Source organism: Hyaena hyaena, unplaced genomic scaffold (genome assembly GCF_003009895.1).
Source record: "Hyaena hyaena isolate Hyena2069 unplaced genomic scaffold, ASM300989v1 scaffold_1244, whole genome shotgun sequence".
In the NCBI taxonomy this organism is placed as follows: Eukaryota; Metazoa; Chordata; class Mammalia; order Carnivora; family Hyaenidae; genus Hyaena; species Hyaena hyaena.
The window spans coordinates 160,552-184,017 of NW_024081880.1; the positions used below are offsets into that span (position 1 = coordinate 160,552).

The window sequence follows — 23,466 nt, forward strand, 5'->3', positions numbered from 1 at the left end:
AGAAGTGAGAAGGTAAATAAACTGGTTCATTCTGTATCATTTATGGAGATTACTCCATAAGAAGGAAATTATGATAAGAAGGAAGTTTCCTTGTGAATATCTCAATCTACTTAGATCCCTGTTTCATTTGCCTTCAAGTCCCCCCACAGATATCACAGCTGAGGCCAATGGCATTATCTTCCTCCTCCTATCCTCTCTCTTATCTCTCTTGTAAGCAACTTGGAAGTTAGAACTTAGTGAGGTCGGATCAGAGACTCAATGCTAAGGCACACTTTTAATAAATGAAATTCATGTTTCTTCTAGAGGCTGGGAAAATTCTATGTTTAGAAATGAACTATCATCCCGGCAATGGAATATTCTTTAGTGCTAACAAGAAATGAGCTCTCAAGCCAGGAAAGGACATGGAGGAAACTTAAGTACAGATTTCTAAGTAAAAAAAGCCAATTGGAAAAGGCAACATACACTTCCAACTCTATGACCTTCTGGAAAAGGCAAAACTATGAAGACAATAAAAAGATCAGTGGTTGCCAGGGGTGGGGTGGGGGGGGAGAGACAGAGAGACAGAGAGAGATGAATAAGTAAAGCACAGAAATTTTTAGGATAGGAACAGTCCTCTGTATGATATTAAAATAATAGATAATATGTATGTCATTATACATTTGCCCAAACCTATAGAATGTACAACACCAAGAGTGAACCAAGGTAAACTGTGGTCTTTGGGTGATTATGACATGTCAGTGTAGGTTTATTCTTGGTTAAAAAAAAATGTACCATTCTAGTGAGTGATGTTGATGAGGGAGGCTATTCATGTGTGGGACAAGGGTATATAGGAAATCTCTATACCTCCCTCTCAATTTTGTTGCAAACCTAAAACTACTCTAAAAAATTAAGTATTAAAAATAACCAATCATAAATATGTATATTTTCGAGAATATTAGAGAAGTTTAACTTCTTTATTAACCATCATTAATCATTGGGGAAATGCAGAATAAAGTCACAATGAGACACCATTCATTACTCCATAATTACTAAAACTAAAAGGACTAAAAATTCCAAGATATTGTGAGGGGGGGTTGTAGGGCAACTGTATACACCTTTATACAATAGTGGGAATGTGAATTCATAGAACTGCTTTAGGAAATTGTATACACTATGACTCAGAAGTTCCATTATAGGTTTAAACCCCAAAGAAATGAACACTTGTAAAACATATTTATGAGAATATTCATATGTTTTGTCCATTGGAGCCCAAAATTTAGGGGTACCTGGGTGGCTCAGTTGGTTAAGTATCTGACTCTTTATCTTGGCATAGGTCTTAATCTCATATTCATGAGTTTGAGTCCCACATTGGGCTCCACAATGGACATGAGGCCTACTTAAAAAAAAAAAAAAAAGCCCAAAACTTAAAATAACCCAAAAATGCATTAAAGTAGAATGAATAGTGATTATCACTATAGAGTGGGACAATACACAACAATGAAAAAGAAAACTACTGCATATACAACAATATGAATTAATGTCATAGACATAATCCTGAACAAAAGAAGCCAGAAACACACAAAACTAACATATAGTTCCATTTATATGAACAGGAGATGGTATGAGGGAACCTGCTGGGTTCTAGAACTTCATAAGCATATTTTTAAATTATAAAAGTTACGACCACTTTTAATACTAACAAAAATACTAAAGTGTACTCATTCTACTAAAGGACAAATAGGAAGAACTCAATCTTGTCTGAGGTAAGAGGTCATGTATAAATTACTCCTGGCAGATAATTTCAAGAACATTTTTACCATGTGTCTACAACATATATGGTACAACTTAAATATGGTAAATTTAAGATTTAGGAAGGCATGGAGTGCCTGAATGGCTCAGTCAGTTAAGTGTCTGACTTCAGCACAGGTCATGATCTCACGGTTCGTGAGTTTGAGCCCACATCAGGCTCTGTGCTGACAGCTCAGAGCCTAAAGCCTGCTTCAGATTCTGTGTTTCCATCTCTATCTGCCCTTCCCCTGCTTGTGCTGTGTCTCTCAAAAATAAATAAGCATTAAAAAAATTTTTAGGAAGGCAAAAAAGCACAAACAAGATTTTTTTTTCTTTTAATCAGTGTTAACCTCACTAGAATAGTGCCCTAAAGTTTGACTATATTCATTATTTTTGCAAATAGCTTCAACTTGACAGTCCAGCCAACATTTTCCTACCAGCTTTCGCGGACTCTGCTTATACTGAAGCTAATATTGCTCTCAGATTTCATTATTATTGTGCCTACAGGAGCATGGCTGAGTTTATTTGATAATCCTCTCTAAATTCAGTTAATTAAATGGAAAAATGTTAGTAAAATCAAACATTTGTTACTATAGTGAAAAGTTTATTTGAACTGAATTTTTCTCCTTTTTGGACTGGTGGTTTTGGCATTGTAAATCTGCCTTCCAGATTCACCCGCAAACACGTTTCTGTGGAAACAGAGCCACAAATAGAAGCAGTGGTTATTGATTTTCTTTGGGGGCTACCAACTGGTTTCTGCAAAACCCTGGAGAGCATATGTCAGTTTCCTTGTATATTTTATCCCCTTTCTCTCCCCCTACCCCTTCCACATCTGCACAGCTTTAAAATAATCCAGGCCTATCTATTATTTATCAAAAGGCTACTGGATTGGCTGATAAAACAAAGAAACTCTGATCTCTTGTTGTTATTAGAATATCCTAGATTCTGCCTCTCTTGATGCCTACCTCCCTCTGTTTCTGGGAAGCCCACACCCAGGCTCGGGCAAATCCTCCAACCTTTGATCAAACTCGAGTGCTGCATCCAAGATGCTCTTCCTCCTCCTCCCCAACCTCTCCAAACTTTGTTCAGTCCCTCATCCTTTCTTCTAAGCCTTTCACCTGCTTCTCATGCCTCTCAGTTCTTGTGTAGGCTAACTCCTACCATCTAATTGATTGAACTTTAGACATTTCTTCCTTTAAGAAAATTTTCTTGGAGCACCTGGGTGGCTCAGTTGGTTAAGTGTTGGACCCTTGATTTTGGCTCAAGTCATGATCTCACAGTTTGTGGGATCCAGGCCTATGTTGGGGAACCTGCTTGGGATTCTGTCTCCCCTCCCCTGGGCATGCATGCTCTCTCAAAATAAATAAATAAATAAACATTTTTTAAAAGAGAAGTTTTTCCTGACCCTTCCTTTAGACTAGGTTAGATGCTCCTGTTAAATATCTCTGTAGTGCCTATTAAATATATCTGTAGCACCTGTAACTGGTGATAACACTTATATTGCATTTTAGAAGATTGTACCAAGCTTAGGTTGAATAAAGAAAATGTTTGGCATAGTGTACTCATTTTCTGTGTTTTTTTTTTTTAATACCATAGTATTGTTTGTCAAACCAATAAACCCAATAAACAGAAAAGTATGCTTTCATATGACCTGAGATCAGAAGTTCAAAACCAATGTGTCTCTAGAGGAGTTCTTGTTCCTTGCTTCTCTTAGCTTCTGGTGGCTGTTGGTAGTCCTCAGATTGTGACTGCATTACTCCAGCCTCTGCATCCATAGCTATACTGCCTTCTCCTGTTCTCTGTGGGCCTCTCCTATGTTTCTCTTTTAGGGATGCTTGCTGAATTTAGGGTTTACCTGGGTAATCTGGTTGATCTCCTCATCTCGAGATCCTTGACTTAATTGTATCTGCAAAGACCTTGTTTCCAAATAAGATAATATTTATGGATCTGGGGATTAAGACCCGAAGGACCAGGAAACTGTCTTTCAGCTTACTACATATAGTAACTGGCACCTAAACACTATAAGGATTACTAATGAAAATGACTTATTGATAAATTGGGGGATATCCCCACTGGTTCTCTTCAGACCAGTGTCTTACCTTCATGGACTGTGTCATGCTAATTCACACATCAGAGACCTCAGTCCTGAAACTGTCTTCACCTGAGAGTCCCTTTTGCTACTCTTATTTACCCATTCTTTAAGGTTCAACTCAAGTCTTAACCTCCTCTACAAAGCCTACTGCAATCAATAGCAGTGGTAATAAAAGCACTAACATTTTTCAAGAGCTTACTACTTTCCAGACATGGCAGAAAAAAATTAATATTCCTATTGATATCCCCACTGTTCTTCCTACCTTTGACTTGCTATTGCATTTATATCTGTACCACCATAAATATTATTTAATTACATACTCTCAGATCTACTAATTGTAGACTATGCATGTAGTCTATATATAAATTTTATATGTGAACTATACACTTGTAATTATATGTAATTATATATAAATATACAACTATAAATATATAATTTAAAATATAAATATATTACTTATAAAATATATATATATAACTTATGTACTATTTTACTACTACCATTACTACTGTGGCTAACATTCCTTACAGTACTTACCATGGGCCAAAATCTGAGATAATCAATTAAATTTTTTCTTTAATCCTCAAAGCAATTCTGCAATGTGTGTACTTCCTTTATTCTCACTTTTCAGATAAAGAAAAGGAAGTTTACAGTTAATTGCATATGGTCTATGAGTGAATCACAGTCTGAACCAAAGGACTTCATAAATCATAAAAATTTACATACTATGTTTTATATTTACTACAATGTCATGTAAGGGTTGGCTTTGTCTTCCCAAACATTTAGGTAGATTTGAAGCTCCTTACAGCTATACTTCTGCTTTCTATAATCATCTATTATGATGATTTCTTGTAATAAAAGTTTTGTCTTGTTTTTGAATATACTAAATGTACTGGATGATTTAAAGAGCTCTTTAGCTCAAAGCTCTAAGTTTGGTCCACTTAGCAAATAGGTAATATCTCTAAAGTCCTTTGCAATGTGGATATAAAGTGCTTGAGAGACTCAGCTCAGAATGAGAAAAAAAATTCTCCCTCATCTCACCATCTCCCCTCACCCCTTAAGTCTGTCCTCATCACAGGTAGGGAGTCAAGTAAATCAGCATAAATTATTTTCCTTCTTGATATTGTAAAGGTCATTAAATTAGGTAGCATTAATAGCATCAGTAGGAGGCTAAGAACTGAAAGAGGTACAGACTCTGAACCCTGTGACAAAGCTCTCCCAGCTCTAAGTAGAGAAAGAGAATTGCATGGTCATTCAAGAATTTCTAGGACTGTTTTATTATTATTCTTCAGCTGTAAAACCTTTGTCCTTCTATAGTCAGTGATCTGGTAAAATTTCCTTGCCATTTATTTCACTCATTAAAAGGAAAAGAAGATGACAAGATTTTAAACATTTTCTTTCTCAAACTACGTTCAATCAGTTTTCTAGTTTACATCAGCTCAGCTGGAGGTTAGCAGAATTATGAATTTTAACACAACATCATTAGCATCACTTAGTTTTCTCCAACTTTGATTGGTTTAATTTGTTAATATTCAGTTAATTATTTAAGGAACAGCGTATCTCCTGTTTCCTCTACAATAACAGAATTTTTTAAAGAAATAAATTGAAAATTTCCCTCTATCTCAATGAAATGACAATAATGTTTAAATATTATATTAAGAAGTATCAAAATTTCTGTTAAAATTAGCAAACCAATTGGGCAAATAAAAAGTAAATCCTTATGCTTTAGAAATGTTTACTTCACCAAGGGGATTTCAGGAAAAAAACCAGTAACCTCTTATTTTACGACATTCACTCAGTTCTATGTGGTGATGACAATGATAGTTAACCATTGTTTATGAGTGCAAGCAATGAAAATGTACCTGGTCTTCGAATTTTTCATCTTTGTCATAACGGATCTTCACAACAGCTTTATGAAGAGACCACCACTTTTTATGTCCAATAAACTGATAAGAAAATTAAAAACCATAGAAATTATGTAATTCTCCCAGTGTCCTATAGCTAATAAAGGATAGTCAGTATTTGACTCTATGCAGAATATATAAATTATACTGTCAAGTATCTTGTGTTCTCCAACAATAATTGCTGACATTTTCCCCCTTATGAGTAAACATTTTATAAAACTGACAATGTGACAATGCTGAACTTTATCTGAGCCCTTTGATCCTGAGAAACAAGAATGGTTTGGAAATCTTCCCATCCTTAAGGACCACTTTGCAACCTGCACTAGTGTGTTTTGAGTTAAGACCCATTTCTGTCCTCTCTCAGGACTCCCATAAACTCTGGGATGACTTTCTTGTTTACTTGCCATTAAAAAGCCCCAAGTCCCCTTCTGTTCTTTGAGACATTCCTTATTAATGAATATTCTTGCTACAGTAATAGTTTACATAAAATAATCTCCTTGGATGGTACATTTGTCTTTCACAGTTTGGTGCTATAACTCAGAGAGGACCAGATCTCGTTTTGGGGGTCTCTGTTTACATACCTGGGTAAAGAAGCCTCTGGGAACCCTTTTGTGCTCTGCTCCTGAAGAATAATTGCCGACCCAGTGGTGAGTTTGATTCCTGTGCTATAGACTCATGTCCAGGGGTAGCTGGGTAAGGTGCCAGCTTCATTCTTGTGGCCAGCTTATTTTGATTTGTGGTCTACTTTTGGTGGTCTCTGTAAAGGAATTAATGATTTATAGAAATCTTGTCTCTTGCATGTGAAAGACAATACGAGACTCTGGTTTGTTAATCTTTTCTGTTTGTCTATTTGTCTGAGTTCAAATTAATTAAGAATTTATGCCCACTGGGAAAGTAATAGTTTTTTAATGTGGATCAGTGAAATTTGTGTTTCTGTGTGACCTGTGACTGAAATTTTATTTTATTTTATTTTTAAAACATTTACTTATTTTGAGAGAGAGAGTGTAAGAGGGGAGGGACAGAGAAGAGGGAGAGAGAGAATCCTAAGCAGGTTCTACGCTCAGTGCAGAGCCCCAACACAGGGCTCAATCCCACAACTATGAGATCATGTCCTGAGCCAAAATCAAGAGTCTGACACTTAACTGGCTAAGCTATCCAAGCACCCCTATAACTGAAATTTTGGAATTGAAGTTATGTTTCTTTTTCTCTCTTTGGATATTTATGTCTATCATTCAAAAAGGCTTTACTTTTCATTATATAATATAATATTTCCTATTTTCAGATGAAATTACAAATTTGATTATAAGATCTCTTTAACGAGTTCTATTCTGATGGGCTTAGAGGTAAATTATTACATATATAATTAAATATTCCTAAAATTCCCAGAAATTAAGGAAATTGAATTACTAAGACTTTCAATGTAGATTTAACAAATAACTTTACAGAAATAAAATCAAATATGTTTTACAATTTCAAGTTCACATAACTTAGGCAAATCTTTGATAAATGACAGTTGTATAATATTTTTGGCTTAATAAAAATAGCTATGTTTTATCTGAGTTACTAGTGTTACTAGTGTTAAGTATAATAAACAGCAGGTACAATTCTTATTTGTAGATGAGAATGTTACATTTAGAAAGTTTAAACTTAATCAAGTTCATACATCTAATAATGGATAGATATCTACCAATTTTAGAGGCTGCACTTTTAACCTGTAATCTATATATCACTGTAAAGAAGTCAAATTATATTTTTGCATATATTGCATTCAACTTAGAGATGAAATATTCAGTACCTTCCCCAAGTGGAAGAGATTATACTATATTTTTTCTTTAAGCTTAATACCAGACTCAAAGTGCCTCACTTGACAGATGTACACTGCCTTAAAAACAGGAAAATTAATTATGTTATTAAATATGTTATTAGTGCAGAGACTGTGTTGAGCTAAGTTTGGAGCATGTGACCAGACCACTAACTATGTATATATTAGTGGTGGTAGAAACCCATGTAAACTGAAGCTCTCTTGAAAGATTGTGCCAAATATTTAGAATCCATCTTGGATGGAACAAACTATTTCAGATTATCACATATCAAGCCCACTCTGTATGGTGATTTTAAATTTTGGCTACTAGTACATTTTAACTGTTTGCAAAGTTTGGAATGTGAGCCCTCCTAAGAATCCTTAATTTCTTTGCATTTTTCCTTGCTGCAAACTGCAGCTTTCTGACTAAATATTTCTGCAACGTATTCCCAGACTATATTGAACTTTGTAGCTCTAGTTTAGTCTCTTTTTTATCCTTTTTATTTTTATTGTTTTATTCCATGTGAACCTGAACAAATAAAACACTAAGCAATCATGATATTATTTTGAAGAATGGCCCTTGCATTTTTAGCAATGTAGTATTCTAAAATAATTGTTAATATAATTGCTAAAGAAAGTGCCCTGCCTTTCAGAAATGACTCTCTTCGTGCTTTTAACTAACATAGAAAAATATGCATGTGTAAAGCTATTCTAAGATGAAAGCAATGGTTTGATATTGTCTTAAAATAACTCTAATTTGGATCCAGTCAATTTTATGGCACTCTTATTCAAATTATCTGCCTTTAAGTACAGAAGACTTAGTATACTTAGTAAAATTTAAAAAAAAAACATAATATCTTAAAGAAATCTGCTGTTGTTTAGAAAACTGCATGAACAGTTCCCATCTGCAAATGGTTATTTATTACTTAGTTATTTTTAGATTTTTTTTTTTTTGATGCATCGCTCACGGTAGCCTCTGGGTGCATTTGCAGAGTTTAATAATTAGCTTTCCCCTTATAGCTTACACACAACATAGAAGACAACATAAACACAGGATGCATTCACATACGTCAGCACATATTCATACGCAAATAAACAGGTGAAGGAGGATACCTTTCATCCAGACTTTATCAGCCAATGAGATTAGTTAATAATCCTTTAAAAACCAAATATCTTAAAATACTTGACAGTAATCAAGGAGCTATTTCTTTGTTTCTGGGCCATGCCTTGTGTCTATACGCTTTTCACAAGTTTATTAAATGTTTATGCTCTGAAAATGAAATTATTATTTCTGAAATAAAGGAAGAAATAGTGTGAAATGTCAGTATAATACTGTCTGCTAGTCAGTTGCAACTCAAATGTAAAATAGTTGACATAACCTTTAATGTGGAATGTGTAAGCATTTTAAACATGCTAGATACAATGCCAGAAAGGTCCTATAAAAGTAAGAGTACCAAAAATTTCCCAAGACTTTAAAAATGATCTGTCAAGTTGCTGTTAGAATTAGTGTGCTGCAGGGGTGCCTGGGTGGCTCAGTGGGTTAAGGGTCCTACTCTTGGTTTTGGTTCAGGTCATGATCTCATAGTCATGAAATTGAACCCTGTGTTGGGCTATGAGCTGACAGCACAGAGCCTGCTTAGGATTCTCTCTCTCTCCCTCTGTCTCTTCCCTTCCCCCTCTTGTGTACTCTCTCTCTCTCTCTCTTTCTTTCAAAATAGAACAGGCTAGATTCTGCTATAAGAGTTGACTTCTTCCCCTATTCCCCTATTTTGATTTTGATCAACACCATTCACTCCCTAGAACAGGCATCACCAAAGCTCATAATAGGACTCTGTTCTGCATCATAAGAATGTTTACACATCTCTTCCAAGATGCCATCACCCAAATACCTCTCCTTCTGATTTGGTTGTTAGAAAGCCATTGTCTAGCACATGCTTCCCCAAAGAGCTCCTCTAAGAGCCAGGAATGGATAGTGGGGGTCTCTTCTAGGGGGTTAGGAAGATAGCCCTGGGCAGAAGGAAGTGTTCACAGTTCTGCAATCTGAATTCCACTCACATTTACATAAAAGGCAATGATGATTGCTATCCCCTGGTGCCCTGATTTGTAAATGTAGTTCCCAGATTCCTTTCCAGGATCTGGCACTCTGCTGCTTATTCTCTGGAAGGCAGGATGTGCTGTCCTTAGTTACAACTTCTATTTCATTACAAGTTCTTTGGTAGCAAGGAATAAAAAGCCATCCATGCTTATTGACTGAATTTAAAGGGGATTCGGGGGGGGGGGGGGGAACATAGTTTTGGCAGGAAGTATGCCATGACCTTTTATTTTTATGAAAAGGCCTATATGTAGGTATATGGAAAAGTTCCTTGACATAAATTAATAGGAGTTACTACAAGGCATGGTGGTGGTAGTGTCTATGGGAAGTGAAACACCATTCTATACCTAAACATCACCTGATATACTCTGCCCCAGGTTTGCTCCTAATTGATTGGTGCCAAGATAAGGTTGTGGGTGATTTTTATTTGCACCTAGGTTTATTTGAGTGACCTTCCACAATTCCCCTATTTTCCACTTATGTATAATGAAAGAAGAACAAAGAGCTAAAACGAAGACTGTACTTCACCATGGAAGAGTAGATCTGACAGACTGTATCTCAATAGCAGTTTCACCCCACATCAGTGTGTCACTGTTCAAGGTGGGGTGCTTTGCAAATTTCCAGTTACTTCAATTAAAGAAGGACATTTTTTTCTTAAATACTTTATTGTCAAGTTGTTTTCTATATAACACCCAGTGCTCATCCCAACAAGTGCCCTCCTCCATGCCCATCACCCCCTTCCCCTCTCCCCCACCCTCATCAGCTCTCAGTTTGTTTTCAGCATTCAAGAGTCTCTCATGGTTATACTACATGGCAATGAGAAACAATGAAATCTGGCCATGTGTAGCAACATGGATGGACCTTGAGGGTGTTATGCTGAGCGAAATAAGTCAGGCAGAGAAGGACAAATATCATATGTTTGCACGTATAGGAGGATTAGGAGGAACTTGACGGAGGAACAAAGGGGAGAAGAAGGGCGGAAATGGTGGGGGAAAGGGAGAGAGGCAAACCATGAGAGACTCTTGAATGCTGACAAAAACTGAGGACTGATGGATGTGGGGGGGAGGGGGGGATGGGCATGGAGGAGGGCACTTTGGGGATGAGCACTGAGTGTTATGTAGAAACTAATTTGAGAATAAACTATTTGTAAAAAAATAAATAAATAAATAAAAAAATAAAAAAATAAAAACATCAAAAAAAAAAAAAAAAAAAGAGTCTCTCATGGTTTGCCTCCCTCCCTCTCCCCAGCTATTTTTCCCCTTCTCCTCCCCCATGGTCCTCCTCTAAGTTCCTCCTAATCCACCTATATGTGCAAACATATGGTACCTGTCCTTCTCTGCCTGACTTATTTCACTCAGCATAACACCCTCAAGTTCCATCCATGTTGCTACACATGGCCAGATTTCATTCTTTCTCATTGCCAGGTAGTATTCCATCATATAGATAAACCACATCTTCTTGATCCATTCATCAGTTGGTGGACATTTAGGCTCCTTCCATGTTTTGGCTATTGTTGAGAGTACTGCTATGAACATTGGGGTCCATGTACCCCTATGCATCAGCACTCCTGTGTCTCTTGGGTAAATTCCTAGCAGTGCTATTGCTGGGTCATAGGGGAATTCTATTGTTAATTTTTTGAGAAACCTCCACACTGTTTTCCAGAGGGGCTGCACCAGTTTACATCCCTACCAACAGTATAGGAGGGTGCCCATTTCTCCACATCCTCACAGCATCTAGAGTCTCCTGATTTGTTCATTTTAGCCACTCTGACCAGCGTGAGGTGGTATCTCACTGTAGTTTTGATTTGTATTTCCCTGATGAGGAGGGATGTTGAGCATCGTTTTCATGTGTCTGTCGGCCATCTGGATGTCCTCTTTGGAGAAGTGTCTGTTCATGTCTTCTGCCCATTTCTTCACTGGATTATTTGTTTTTCGGGTGTGGAGTTTGGTGAGTTCCTTATAGATTTTGGATACTAGTCCTTTATCTGATACATCATTTGCAACTATCTCTTCCCATTCTGACAGTTGCCTATTAGTTTTATGGATTGTTTCCTTTGCCATGCAGAAGTTTTTTTATCTTGATGAGGTCCCAATAGTTCATTTTTGCTCTTGATTCCCTTGCCTTTGGGGATGTATCAAGTAAGAAATTGCTGCGGTTGAGGGACATGTTTGATGGATTTGCATTTAGAAAACTAAATCAGAGATAATTTAAGGCTATGCCAACTCAATTTCACTCACTAGGCCTCTGAGATGCATTCATAGATGGAGAGAAAGGGATACTATTGTAGCCAGGAAGCCCGGAAATGCCTGTAACTTAGTCTATTAGTAGATGCTGCCAATGCAGATCTGGGTTTGCCTAGGGCAATGCACTATGCATATGAACCACATCTGTCCTGCATGTAGAGATAAAAGAAGGGTTGTGAATACTATTATGCAGTGTTTTGTCACAGCCCGTAGTTCAAACTCTTGAGCATAGTATATCCATGTCCACCCTTACTTCCCTTTTCTAAACCATATTGGATCCTCTGCTTATCTTTGCTTATTCTTACAGGTGCCATTCTTCTTCAGTTAGCCTTTGCCATGGGGCTCCTTCTGCCTTAAGACTCTTCTTTCTAGCCTCACTTAAGTAACTGCTTCTCTCTGCCCCTTGTATGACTTCTAACAAACAGACTTCTGCCACCTAAGTATGTTGACTCATCTTGCACCTTCTAGACCACAGGTGTCCTCCCCAGGCAGGTGCAGGGCATCTTGCTGCCCATTGTGCCTGGTGCAACGTTGTGATCAGAAAGTCAGGAAGAAAGTAGTCAGTCTTCCTCTGCAGGGATGATGTTTCCTCACTCCTAAAAAAAGTAAACACACTTTTCTTATGTCTTAAGACCTGACCAGTACTGATATGCGTAAGATGGAATTGGGAATGGGGAATGGTAATGGACAGTCATTGAAAAATCCATGTATAAGGAAAAATTGGCTCAGTGATTCAAATTTTATAAGGAATTATGGGCAGAGCAGAACATCCACGTCCATAAATTTGGGAAGCATGGGATCAACCTCCCCAGGACTTTTTTATTTTCATGTCCTTCAGAATTTTAAAAGTCAGATAGTTGAGAGGCTGGGAGTAAGCAGGCAAAAAAAACATCTTCTTTTTTCTCTCCCAACACATGTGCTGAACTTTTTTGGCAAATGAAAGCAAGCCTCTTCCATTATTCATTCATTTTATTACATTCTTGTCCAGTGCCTCCTCTGGGTCAGGTATTGCACTGGTTGCTTGGGATACAGTGCCTATTTTCAGGGAAGGGTTGTAGGCTTCTTAGGGAGAGAGAGAAGTAAATAGAACAGTGCAATTCATTGGGGACCATAGTCCCCAAAGAAAACAAAAACATTTATAATGGACTTAGTTTGTATCCTTCAGGGCCTCCTATATGCTTTGTACAAAGGAAGATCTAATGCCCTTTGCCCCTTTCTATATAAACAAAGACTTCATGGTGTGGTCTGGAATATTTGTAACACCACTGAGAGAATTCAAAGACAGGGAGAAATTATTTGTGGTAAAAGGTCTATTTGGAGATGAGGAACTTAAAGAATGTTGACTAGTCAATGACAAAGAAAGGGTAGAAAATGATTTTTTCCTCTCCAAAGAAAATAGATTTTGGGGACTGAGACAGGTATATTTTTGTTGGTCACAAACAAAAAATCTTTCTGGTACTGTGTATGTGAATTTCTGGGAACCTTTAAGAGAATTTCAGGGAGAGAAATGGAATGTTTCTTGTTTGCTTTAGAAAGAAAAGGCAAAGAGGTGTGTGTGTGTGTGTGTGTGAGAGAGAGAGAGAGAGAGAGAGAGAGAGAGAGAGAGAGAAAGAGAGATGCGGTGAAGAGTGAGGGAGCAGAATGTTCTTCATAGTTGGACCCCACCTATCAATCAGATACCAGTTACTCTTGGTTCACCCTGATGACAAATGCCTCATAAACTTTATTCGCACCATTGTTCAGATACATCTCCCCTTTCCTTGTCAATCCTTGCTTGCTTCCCCAAATTAGATGCTACTCCATTCTTTGCATCCCTGGAACATGACTCTTATACCTTCTTCATAGCACATACCCCCTTGTTTCATAATCTGTCTATGTATCTATAACAGCCATTCCTTTGTGAGGACAAATGGGCACAGAAGACATGGTGTTATCATCACTAGCACAAGGTCCATCTTGCTTGCAGACTCAGATGTTAAAGGCCCAGTTCTGCTACATAGTTAGCTATGTGACTTCTTAGGCAAGTTTGTTAACCATCCTAAACCTTAATTCCTTCTCTGTAAATTGTAAATAAAATAGTACCTACCATATAACGTGTTTCCTTATACAGATAAAATTAGACAATATGCCTGCAAAGAACTTAGCACAGAGTCAGGTACTAGGTGGACACTCGAGGTGTATTACTTGCCTTGATCAAGTCCTCAGTAAGTCCTCCTTGTATGACCTGAATGACCGTCTTGGTGAGAGTGGATTTTGGTCAACTGTGTTCTCACTGTGGTGCTTTAGTAATTCAGATTCCTGATATTTAAGAAATCCAAAGTATTTATAAAGTCCTCAGGCATTTTTAAACTTTAAAATTCTCTGGGCCATGAAAGGAACAAACAAGAAAGGGCACAGGGAGGTATAATTCATAAAGTTTTAACATGATCCAATTAAAATGCCCAAATTTCAAAATAGCTGTCATCTTTCATAGTTCCTATCACTCTCAGTATTCATCTCTCTGAAAGCATTCCACGGTTGCTCCGGATAGGTCTCACAAATTACTGATGGGAAACTAGTCCCAAGATCTTGTGTTTTCAAGCCCTGCTTTCTACCATCCCAAGAAACTTTCTCAAGAGACAGCAATAAGTTCAAATATCTGCTTTAGGTGTGTATGAAACTGCAGAGTGTCTACATCACATCATGGAGGTACAAAGAGAGGGTTTCAGACCAGTGCACATAATCACTTCTACTTTTGAAGAAATCCACCCTCCCTACTTGGGGGAATGAACTATAATGGGGAATGAATTGAGGCAAAGAGCCTCTCTTGAGCCAGTGTGGAGGTATCTTTCTCTCAGTTCCTTCTCCCCCTGGTTGAGGCCAGAAGATCACAGGTAAATTTATTCAGGACAAAAATTCAAGTTGCACTAGCTAGAAGAAGTTAGGAAAAAAACCATCACCTACGTCAGTTCTTTCTTTCTCTCCGTCCCCCCTCCCCTTCTTTCTTTCCTTCCTTCCTTCCTCTTTCTTCTCTCCTTTCCTTTCTTTCCTTTTCTTTCATTCTCTTTCTTTTCACTGATTACAATGTGAATTTTTTAGTTATTTTAAAAGATTTTTTTTTTTAATCAGACAACGAAAAGTCCTCTAGGTATCCTTCCCTGAGCCAACAGCAGTTAGGTGAGAGCAGGGCATATCTATAATTCAACTCGAGAATATTCCTCTTAATAATTAATCGAGCGCCACAAAAGGAGGAGGAACAAAGCTGCCAGCTGAGGCCTACAGTGGCCGCCTCAGCGCCAAGTGACGCGCACAAGGTCGGATTTACTCCAGCTGTCCTGGCGTGCGTCGCCAATGCTTGCCTGGTCCATCAGAGGGAGCTGGAAATGGTGCCTGCAGAGTGGGTGGTTACCAGGCCATCGGTGTGTAAAAATTCGCACTTCCGCTCCTAACCTTTCATTGAGTGGATGTGCGGGAATTGCAATTTTACGTCCCTGTCTAGGGGCATTTCATATACTTGCTACCTAATGAGCAACCTAGGTGTCCATCCCCGGACGAGGGCGAGGATGGCGCTGGAGGCGCTCTGGCCCGCCCCGCGGGGTACTACATTTGTTTGTTTTGGCTGTTCAGTGAAGGGAGGTGGTGTAGAACTCCGACCTCTACTTGAAGATTTATCGGGAGGCAAACCTCTGGCCGAGTTGTGTTCTTTTTGCAACAGGTTCGCCTAGGGCTCCTGCACTCTTTCCAGGGGCCCCACCCCCGGGCCAGACTTGTAACCGGCTCAGAGCCCTTTGACTCCTTCCTCTTGGACTCGTACCTCCAGTGCGCAACTCTTAACCCGGCCCTGATTCCGATTTCTGCAAAACACCCCTTACCCGTGTCAAGCACACTTTTAAAGTCGGCCTCCTCTGTGCCCTGAGGCCCGACACCCTCCCAGCCTCCAGTGGAGGCTGACAACTGTGCAAAGAAGGGGGAGACCAAGGGGAATCTGCTCGTGCATAGGCGACGGGGGGTTCTCGCTTAGCGGCCTACCTAGAGATGCACCTGGGCTCCCAATCCCACAAACCCACAAGCCCGTGATGCGGGTGCGTGTGTGCGCCGAGCTGTAGAGGAAGCGGGTCAGGGAGAGGAGGAGACACGCAGAAGCACCCTGTTAGCGAGCCTGGACCTCCCGTCGAGGTCTCCCCTCCCAACCTCTCTCGGGCTCCCGCTCTGCCGTGGGGACCCGTGTTTCAGCTCGAACTCGGACCCCTCTCCGTCGGAGATTAGGGCTTCGCCTCTGGGGGCGACGGCCAGGGGCTCCCGGACTCGCTCGGTGTGGCTCCCCGAAGCCTCGGCGTCGGGGTCCGAGCGTGGGGGCGGGCCGTGCAGGCGTCGTGACTGCGCCCGCCCGGCGGCGCGGGGAGGTGCCCCGGGCGCCCGCCTGCACGCCACACCCTCGGCACGGCCCTGGCCCCGCCCCCGGCCGGTGCGCGTTCCCGGCCAGGGGAGGCGTGTGCTGCTTCTGCAGCCAGCGAGAGAGGGAGAGGGATGTATGTTGGAGGAGGAATTCGGGCTTAACAAGTGATCGCTGCTGTCTAGGATTTTCTTTATCTGGGGAACCTTGACTTCCTTTCCCAATCGTGTCCTCCTGTGCTGAACTCCAGAAGAACCAGAAGTCTTGGGGTCTTCCTCGGGGCAGCCCTGATCCCCACCCTGGGCTCCAGCAGCGAGGACTCTGTGCCCCCAGGCAAACAGAACTTGTTCCGTGGATATTTTGGAGCTTCCACCTGCCACACTGGAGTGATTCCTTCTACCCCCAAGAACGTTCTTCCCCTCCTCCAGCTGTTGCAGCTTGAGGGGGAAAGACAAACCAAGCGAGAGATTTTCTTTATATTTATTTTTCACTCCGCCTGGGAACGGTAAGTATGATACCTCCCTTCTCTTTCCTCCACTCTTCTCTTTTGACTGTTAAGAAACAGTGGACATTTGAGGGATAAATAATATCGGGGATGTGACAGAAGGGCATGAATGGAAGGCGGTTAAAAATAAACCAGGAGGTGGAAGAAGGGAGGTGCAGATGCTGCGCGGCGCTCCGGGGGGCCAACAGTTGTTATTTTCCTAACCCCGGGGATGGGGTGCGTGCGCCCTGCTTAATGTGCCCAAGCGGGAACCTAGGTCTGGAGGGGAGGGCGCGATTAAAGATGTCGTTTCCCAACGAGGTGGGGTTTAGATTTAGCATCGTTTTGCCTCATCCCAGACTTACCGGTTCTGTTTCTTTGGGAACAGCTGGCAAATGGGTTTGAATTGCTGCCTCTCCCAGCATTTGGATTTGCGTGCATTTTCCGAGCATTTCAGCAGCACATTGGGACTGTATAAATGGCGTGCGTTGAAGTGTATATTTCTCACGGTGTTGGTTTTTTGATCCTCTCAATATCTCTCTCTCTCTCTCTGTCTCTGTCTCTCATAGGTTCAGGTACCACCCTAAGCCAGTTGCAGGAATTAACACTGAGAGATGAAAACAGCCCTGCTGTTGGGGGGTGAGAGGAGGAGGGGAGGTATGCCAGGCTGTTGTTTGGGGGCACAGGCATTCAGGAATAGGTATTCTGCTAAATCCTATTAGTTTACTGGTTTTACAGAGGAAGGGAAATTTCCCTGCAAAGGTCTCCCCCATCAAGGCTCTTGGGAGTCGGCTTGAATAGATTCTCCAAAACATGAATACCTTGGAAAGGAAGAGAGGTTTTTAAATGAGTTTTGCTGTGTGGAAGGTTTTCCTTTTCTTTCTTTTTTTTCTTTTTTTCTTACCTTATTCTTTTCCTTCTCCCTTCTGTTACTCCTCCCCCTCCTCTTCTACTTCTTTTTCATCATCATCTTCTTCTAGGTTAGGAGTAGGGAGGTAACTGGTAGCCAATTAAAAGGAAGGTACTTTGCTTTCTGAAAGGTGTGGGAGGAAGAAAAACAAAAACTAACAACCTAAATAAATAGATAGATAGATAGATAAATAAATACTTGGTGTAGAGCCAGATGAGGGCAGGTCTAGATCTCCTGCAGAGTTGATGGGGCTTTGGAAGACCTGCTAATTCATGACCGTCAGGGAGTAAGTTGGGAGAGGGGTGTGCATAGTACACAAATATATAGGCACGTTGCTTCTACTGGGGTTTTATTTACATAATATATTATAGTGCCTTTGAGGGAGTTGGGAAAGATACCTAGCAAACTCTCAGGCTCTTTGGCCTGTGACCATCTTTAAAAGATGATGGCCTGACCTTCCAGAATAAATGTAACCACAGGGTAGTTTTGTAAATAGAGATTTGGAGACTTTCTGGGGGTAGACATTTCACAGTATTTGATGATGTTAGGAGTCAGGCAAAGAAGGGGCTCGTCATTTGAGACACCTTCAGAGGTGTATTTTCTGGGTTTTGTGTGTCCCAGTCAGGCTCACTTCTTGCTCTCTGAGAATGTGGGATGATTGGGAAGCCTTCTATTTGCCACTTCTCTGCTTTGTCACTTCAAAAAACTATGGTGGGTTTAGGCGTCTAGCCTGACAGGATTCAGCAAAGAGCAGCAGGTGGTCAAGAGCTGAATCCTGTTAATGGTTCCAGAAAGCCATTTCTCTTGCTTCCCAAGTGCTTCCAGTAATAGAACCTGGTAGATGCCCTGGATTCTGACTGGCATTATCCTCCCCAAGTCTCTGGGTTACTCTCTGCATTCTTGGAAGTCCTGTTGGACACAGTGAATGCAGAAGCATAGGAGACAGGAGATTGGGGCAGTTTTTACAGGTCCTGGCTGTGGAGATGAATTAGCCAGACCTAGAGGGAGCCAACTGAGAAGAAAGGCCAGGAATACCAAGTGACAGTGGAGCCGGATGGGGGCTGCAAGGGAGACGTGATCCGCAAGTGGCAGATTGGAATTAAAGGTGGGCAGAGAGAGTCAGGGGAGAGGCAGAGGGAGTTGGGAGATGGGAGATCATGGATTAAATTATGGGGAAAGTATGATAGGCTGAAAATGAAGTCCACACAAACTGGGATTTAAAACATAAGGAAATAGTCTCATGAGAAGAGCGTAGGAGGAAGCATTGAGGTGAATACGGAGGAAGCGCAAGGAGAGAAGATGATTATCAGAGAAGTGGAAACTGGGATTAGCTCCTAGGCTGTGGGTGGTAGGGAGTGTTCTGGAGTCTGGGGAACAGAAAAACAACAGGGACATGCTTCAGGGAGTCAGGAAGTGCCAACTTAATACAGGCCATTGATGAGTCTCACAGTGTTCTGGATGTCCTCATATTCTGTCCCCTCCTAATTCAGACAGTGTGGTATAAGGCCATATACATTTGTGGGTACGTAGATAGATGATGAAAGCTTCGGTTACCGCCCAGTATGTATTGTATTGATATTCATTATGTTGGTGCTATTCAGTGTCTCATTCAAACCTTACAAAGTGGGATAGATGAGGTTGTATTATTACCCACACTTTGTAGATGAGGTGATTGAAGCTTGTTGAAGTGGTGGAGCCTGAATTAAAGAGAACTGGTTTTTCCAAGTGCTCTAATCCTGAATCAAACAGAGAGGGGTGGAAAGGCACTAAATTCAGAAATACTTGATGAGTGGAAATTTAAAGACTGCCTTGAGATCACTGAATGATGGAAGCAGCTATAAAGTGACCGCATTATTGTGGCATGAAGAAAATGACAGCGAGAATTAAGACCTGGCATGAGTGAAAGGGAGAGCTGAAGGAAGAGCCATGTGGGTCGTGAGTGGAGAGAAGAAAAATAATTGAGTTGCCATGAAAATAGACTGAGCTGAAATAATAACCAAAGAAGAAGGGAAGAAGCACGGTTTAGTGAGGGAGGAGATTTAACAACCTGCCCCATACTCCTTGGAAATTTGTGGCCCATTGGTGCTTTATATGGTTTGCTTGAGGACAAGAGAAAGAAGTGTATGGGAAAGAAATGCTGTTTGCTCTTTATGATTTGATTCTTCGTTTTTTCTCCTATGCTTATTTCCCTTCCTTTTTCAGGTGAAGTGCTTCTTCTGCATGATTTTAGCTGAAGGATGCTCTGCATTTCCTTGATTTCTATGGAGACCTCAAAGCTGGGTTTGCCCCTGCTGACACCTCATCTTGTACCTTCTCTACCTCCCAAGGTCTTTGCCTCTGTCAATAGCTTGGCATTGCCCCTGGGTCCAGGAAGCCTATGATGAACTTAAGGGGAGCACCTGGAGAATCATCCTGATAGGCTTTGAGCAGCAATGGCTGGACATACTTCAAGCCACATGTTAACATGGGTCAAGCCATCACTAGAAGGCAAGTGCTAAGACTAAAGGCTTATTTGCATTTTATTTAAATTTGATGGACTGAGCTTTGGACAATTTCCATGGCAGAAAAATATATTCCATTTTCTAGGCACAACTGCTGGCTGTCAGACACTTGCTGCCTTTGAATCTTGAGGCATCATCACCAACCGCATCCTAGACGTATATCCAAATTTGAACAGCCACCCTGAAACAGGCATTTGGGAGACCCCGACATTTTCTGACTTAGGCCTGAGAGTGCTAGATTGTTTATCTAGACCAGCCAAGCTCCAGAGAGCAACGTTGAATCCCTGTGAACAGAGAGCATGGGGCGTGCTGATTTAAAAACAGAAAATGCAAAGTTGGACTGAAAATATCCTTAGTCTTCCAAGCAATCTGCTTAAGGGTTCCAAACTTACCTTCATTTGGTGAGAAAAGAAGCTGCCCTATTTTTCTTTCTTCTTCTACAACTGGAACCAGCCATTTCCAAAAACCACCACCATGGAGGTTGCAATGGTGAGTGCGGAGAGCTCAGGGTGCAACAGTCACATGCCTTATGGTTATGCAGCCCAGGCCCGGGCCCGGGAGCGGGAGAGGCTTGCTCACTCGAGGGCAGCTGCCGCAGCTGCCGTGGCAGCTGCCACAGCTGCTGTGGAGGGCAGTGGGGGTTCTGGAGGGGGCTCCCACCACCATCACCAGTCGCGTGGGGCCTGCACCTCTCATGACCCTCAGGGCGGCCGGGGTAGTCGGAGGAGGAGGCGCCAGCGGCCTGAGAAGAAGAAAGTCCACCACCGCCAGAGCAGCTTTCCTCATTGCTCCGACCTGATGCCCAGTGGCTCCGAGGAGAAGATTCTGAGGGAGCTGAGTGAAGAGGAGGAAGAGGACGAGGAAGAGGATGAGGAGGAAGAGGAAGGAAGGTTTTACTATAGTGAAGATGACCACGGCGGCGATGAATGTTCCTACACAGACCTGCTCCCTCAGGATGATGGGGGGGGTGGTGGCTATAGTTCAGTCCGCTACAGTGACTGTTGTGAGCGTGTAGTGATAAATGTGTCGGGCCTGCGCTTTGAGACCCAGATGAAGACACTGGCCCAGTTTCCAGAGACTTTGTTGGGAGACCCTGAGAAGAGGACTCAGTACTTTGATCCTTTGCGTAATGAGTATTTTTTTGACAGGAACAGACCTAGCTTTGATGCCATCTTATATTATTACCAATCAGGAGGCCGCCTCAAGAGGCCAGTCAATGTCCCCTTTGATATCTTCACTGAGGAGGTGAAGTTCTATCAGTTGGGAGAAGAGGCCCTGCTCAAGTTTCGGGAGGATGAGGGCTTTGTGAGAGAAGAGGAGGACAGGGCCTTGCCAGAGAATGAATTTAAAAAGCAAATTTGGCTTCTCTTTGAGTATCCGGAGAGCTCCAGTCCAGCAAGAGGCATAGCCATCGTCTCTGTCCTGGTCATCTTAATCTCCATTGTCATTTTCTGCCTGGAAACTTTACCTGAGTTTAGAGACGACAGGGATCTCATCATGGCACTGAGTGCAGGTGGGCACAGTGGGTTGTTGAATGACACATCAGCACCCCACCTAGAGAACTCAGGGCACACCATCTTCAACGACCCCTTCTTCATCGTGGAGACAGTCTGTATTGTTTGGTTTTCCTTCGAATTTGTGGTTCGCTGCTTTGCTTGTCCTAGCCAAGCACTCTTCTTCAAAAACATCATGAACATCATTGACATTGTATCCATTTTGCCTTACTTCATCACACTGGGCACTGATCTGGCCCAGCAGCAGGGTGGGGGGAACGGTCAGCAGCAGCAGGCCATGTCCTTTGCCATCCTCAGGATCATCCGTCTGGTCCGAGTATTCCGGATCTTCAAACTCTCCAGGCACTCAAAAGGCCTGCAGATCCTGGGCCACACCCTCAGAGCCAGCATGCGGGAACTGGGCCTTTTGATCTTCTTCCTCTTCATCGGGGTCATCCTGTTTTCCAGTGCTGTGTATTTTGCTGAGGCAGATGAACCTACTACCCATTTCCAAAGCATCCCAGATGCATTTTGGTGGGCTGTGGTGACCATGACAACTGTGGGCTATGGGGACATGAAGCCTATCACTGTGGGGGGCAAAATCGTGGGGTCCCTGTGTGCCATTGCAGGTGTCTTAACCATTGCTTTGCCAGTGCCAGTGATTGTCTCTAACTTTAACTATTTCTACCACAGAGAGACTGAGAATGAGGAACAGACACAGCTGACACAGAATGCAGTCAGTTGTCCATACCTCCCTTCTAATTTGCTGAAGAAATTCCGGAGCTCTACTTCTTCTTCCCTGGGGGACAAGTCAGAGTATCTAGAGATGGAAGAAGGAGTTAAGGAATCTCTCTGTGCAAAGGAGGAAAAGTGTCAGGGAAAGGGGGATGACAGTGAGACAGATAAAAACAACTGTTCTAATGCGAAGGCTGTGGAGACTGACGTGTGAATCTTGTTCTCCACCTGCCACTGGCCACCTTCCCTCCCCAACCCCAGTATCTCCAAATATATTTATGCATAGAGAGTGGAGTTATGAAAATGAAATATGCAAATGAATCTAATGCATATAGTAGTACACCATTTAATGGTTATACGTGACATAATTGTTACTCAACTTGTATTACATATCAAATAAATGATAAATTTTGGAGAAGAGGGAGGCTAAAATAGGAGCAAATCTATCTTTATATTTTTTATTAGAATGCAAGAATTTTGCACACTAACTGGAAAAGATGTTAGAAGTAAAGATGGTTCTGAGGAGAGAAAGTGTATGTGTGTGTTTGTGGGGGGGGGCGCACGCATACTGCGTGCATGTGTGTATGTGCAAGTAAATTGTCAACACTGTTAGTAATCATGCAGTGATGGGAAAAGTTGGCATTTTGAAGTATTTACTATGTAAGAACTAATGCATTCGAGCAGTCATTTATCAGTGCTCTGATAGCATCTCATGTCTTTGGATTCCATGGTTGTTTTTTAAAAATTGTAAGAATTACTGTGAAGGAACAAAAAAAGAAAGTGAATTATTTAATAGAATATAGGTCACAGTTTTATCTTGGATTTAATTAAAGTTTATTTTTAACTGGAAATTAACTTTTAAAAAGGCTGCAGGGGGCTTTAGAAATTGATTATATTTTATTATTAATTTGGGGAAGATATGACAGCAAATGCCTAACAATAATGGAAGAAGTGAAACTGGAGAAAATGTAACAAGTTTGGTTCACAGATAACAGGACTGGACTTTTTTTTTTCCTTTGCACTACTTTATATGCTGGACATTGAGAGAGACTTCCTACTGTGAGTGTTTACT

The 23,466-nt window shown here is 41.3% G+C and overlaps 1 protein-coding gene across 1 annotated transcript; it reads left to right on the forward strand.

Annotated features, from left to right (window-relative positions):
* The first annotated feature begins 20,640 nt into the window (after nucleotides 1–20,640).
* Nucleotides 20,641–22,678, forward strand: KCNA4 (potassium voltage-gated channel subfamily A member 4). Its single transcript, XM_039223042.1, has one exon. The coding sequence runs from the start codon at nucleotides 20,641–20,643 to the stop codon at nucleotides 22,606–22,608; it is 1,968 nt and encodes a 655-aa protein (XP_039078973.1). The 3' UTR covers nucleotides 22,609–22,678.
* The last annotated feature ends 788 nt before the right edge of the window (nucleotides 22,679–23,466 follow it).

Bases quoted from the DNA above. Each gene is read 5' to 3' on its own strand.
- KCNA4 (XM_039223042.1), top strand. From the start codon at position 20,641: ATGGAGGTTGCAATGGTGAGTGCGGAGAGCTCAGGGTGCAACAGTCAC.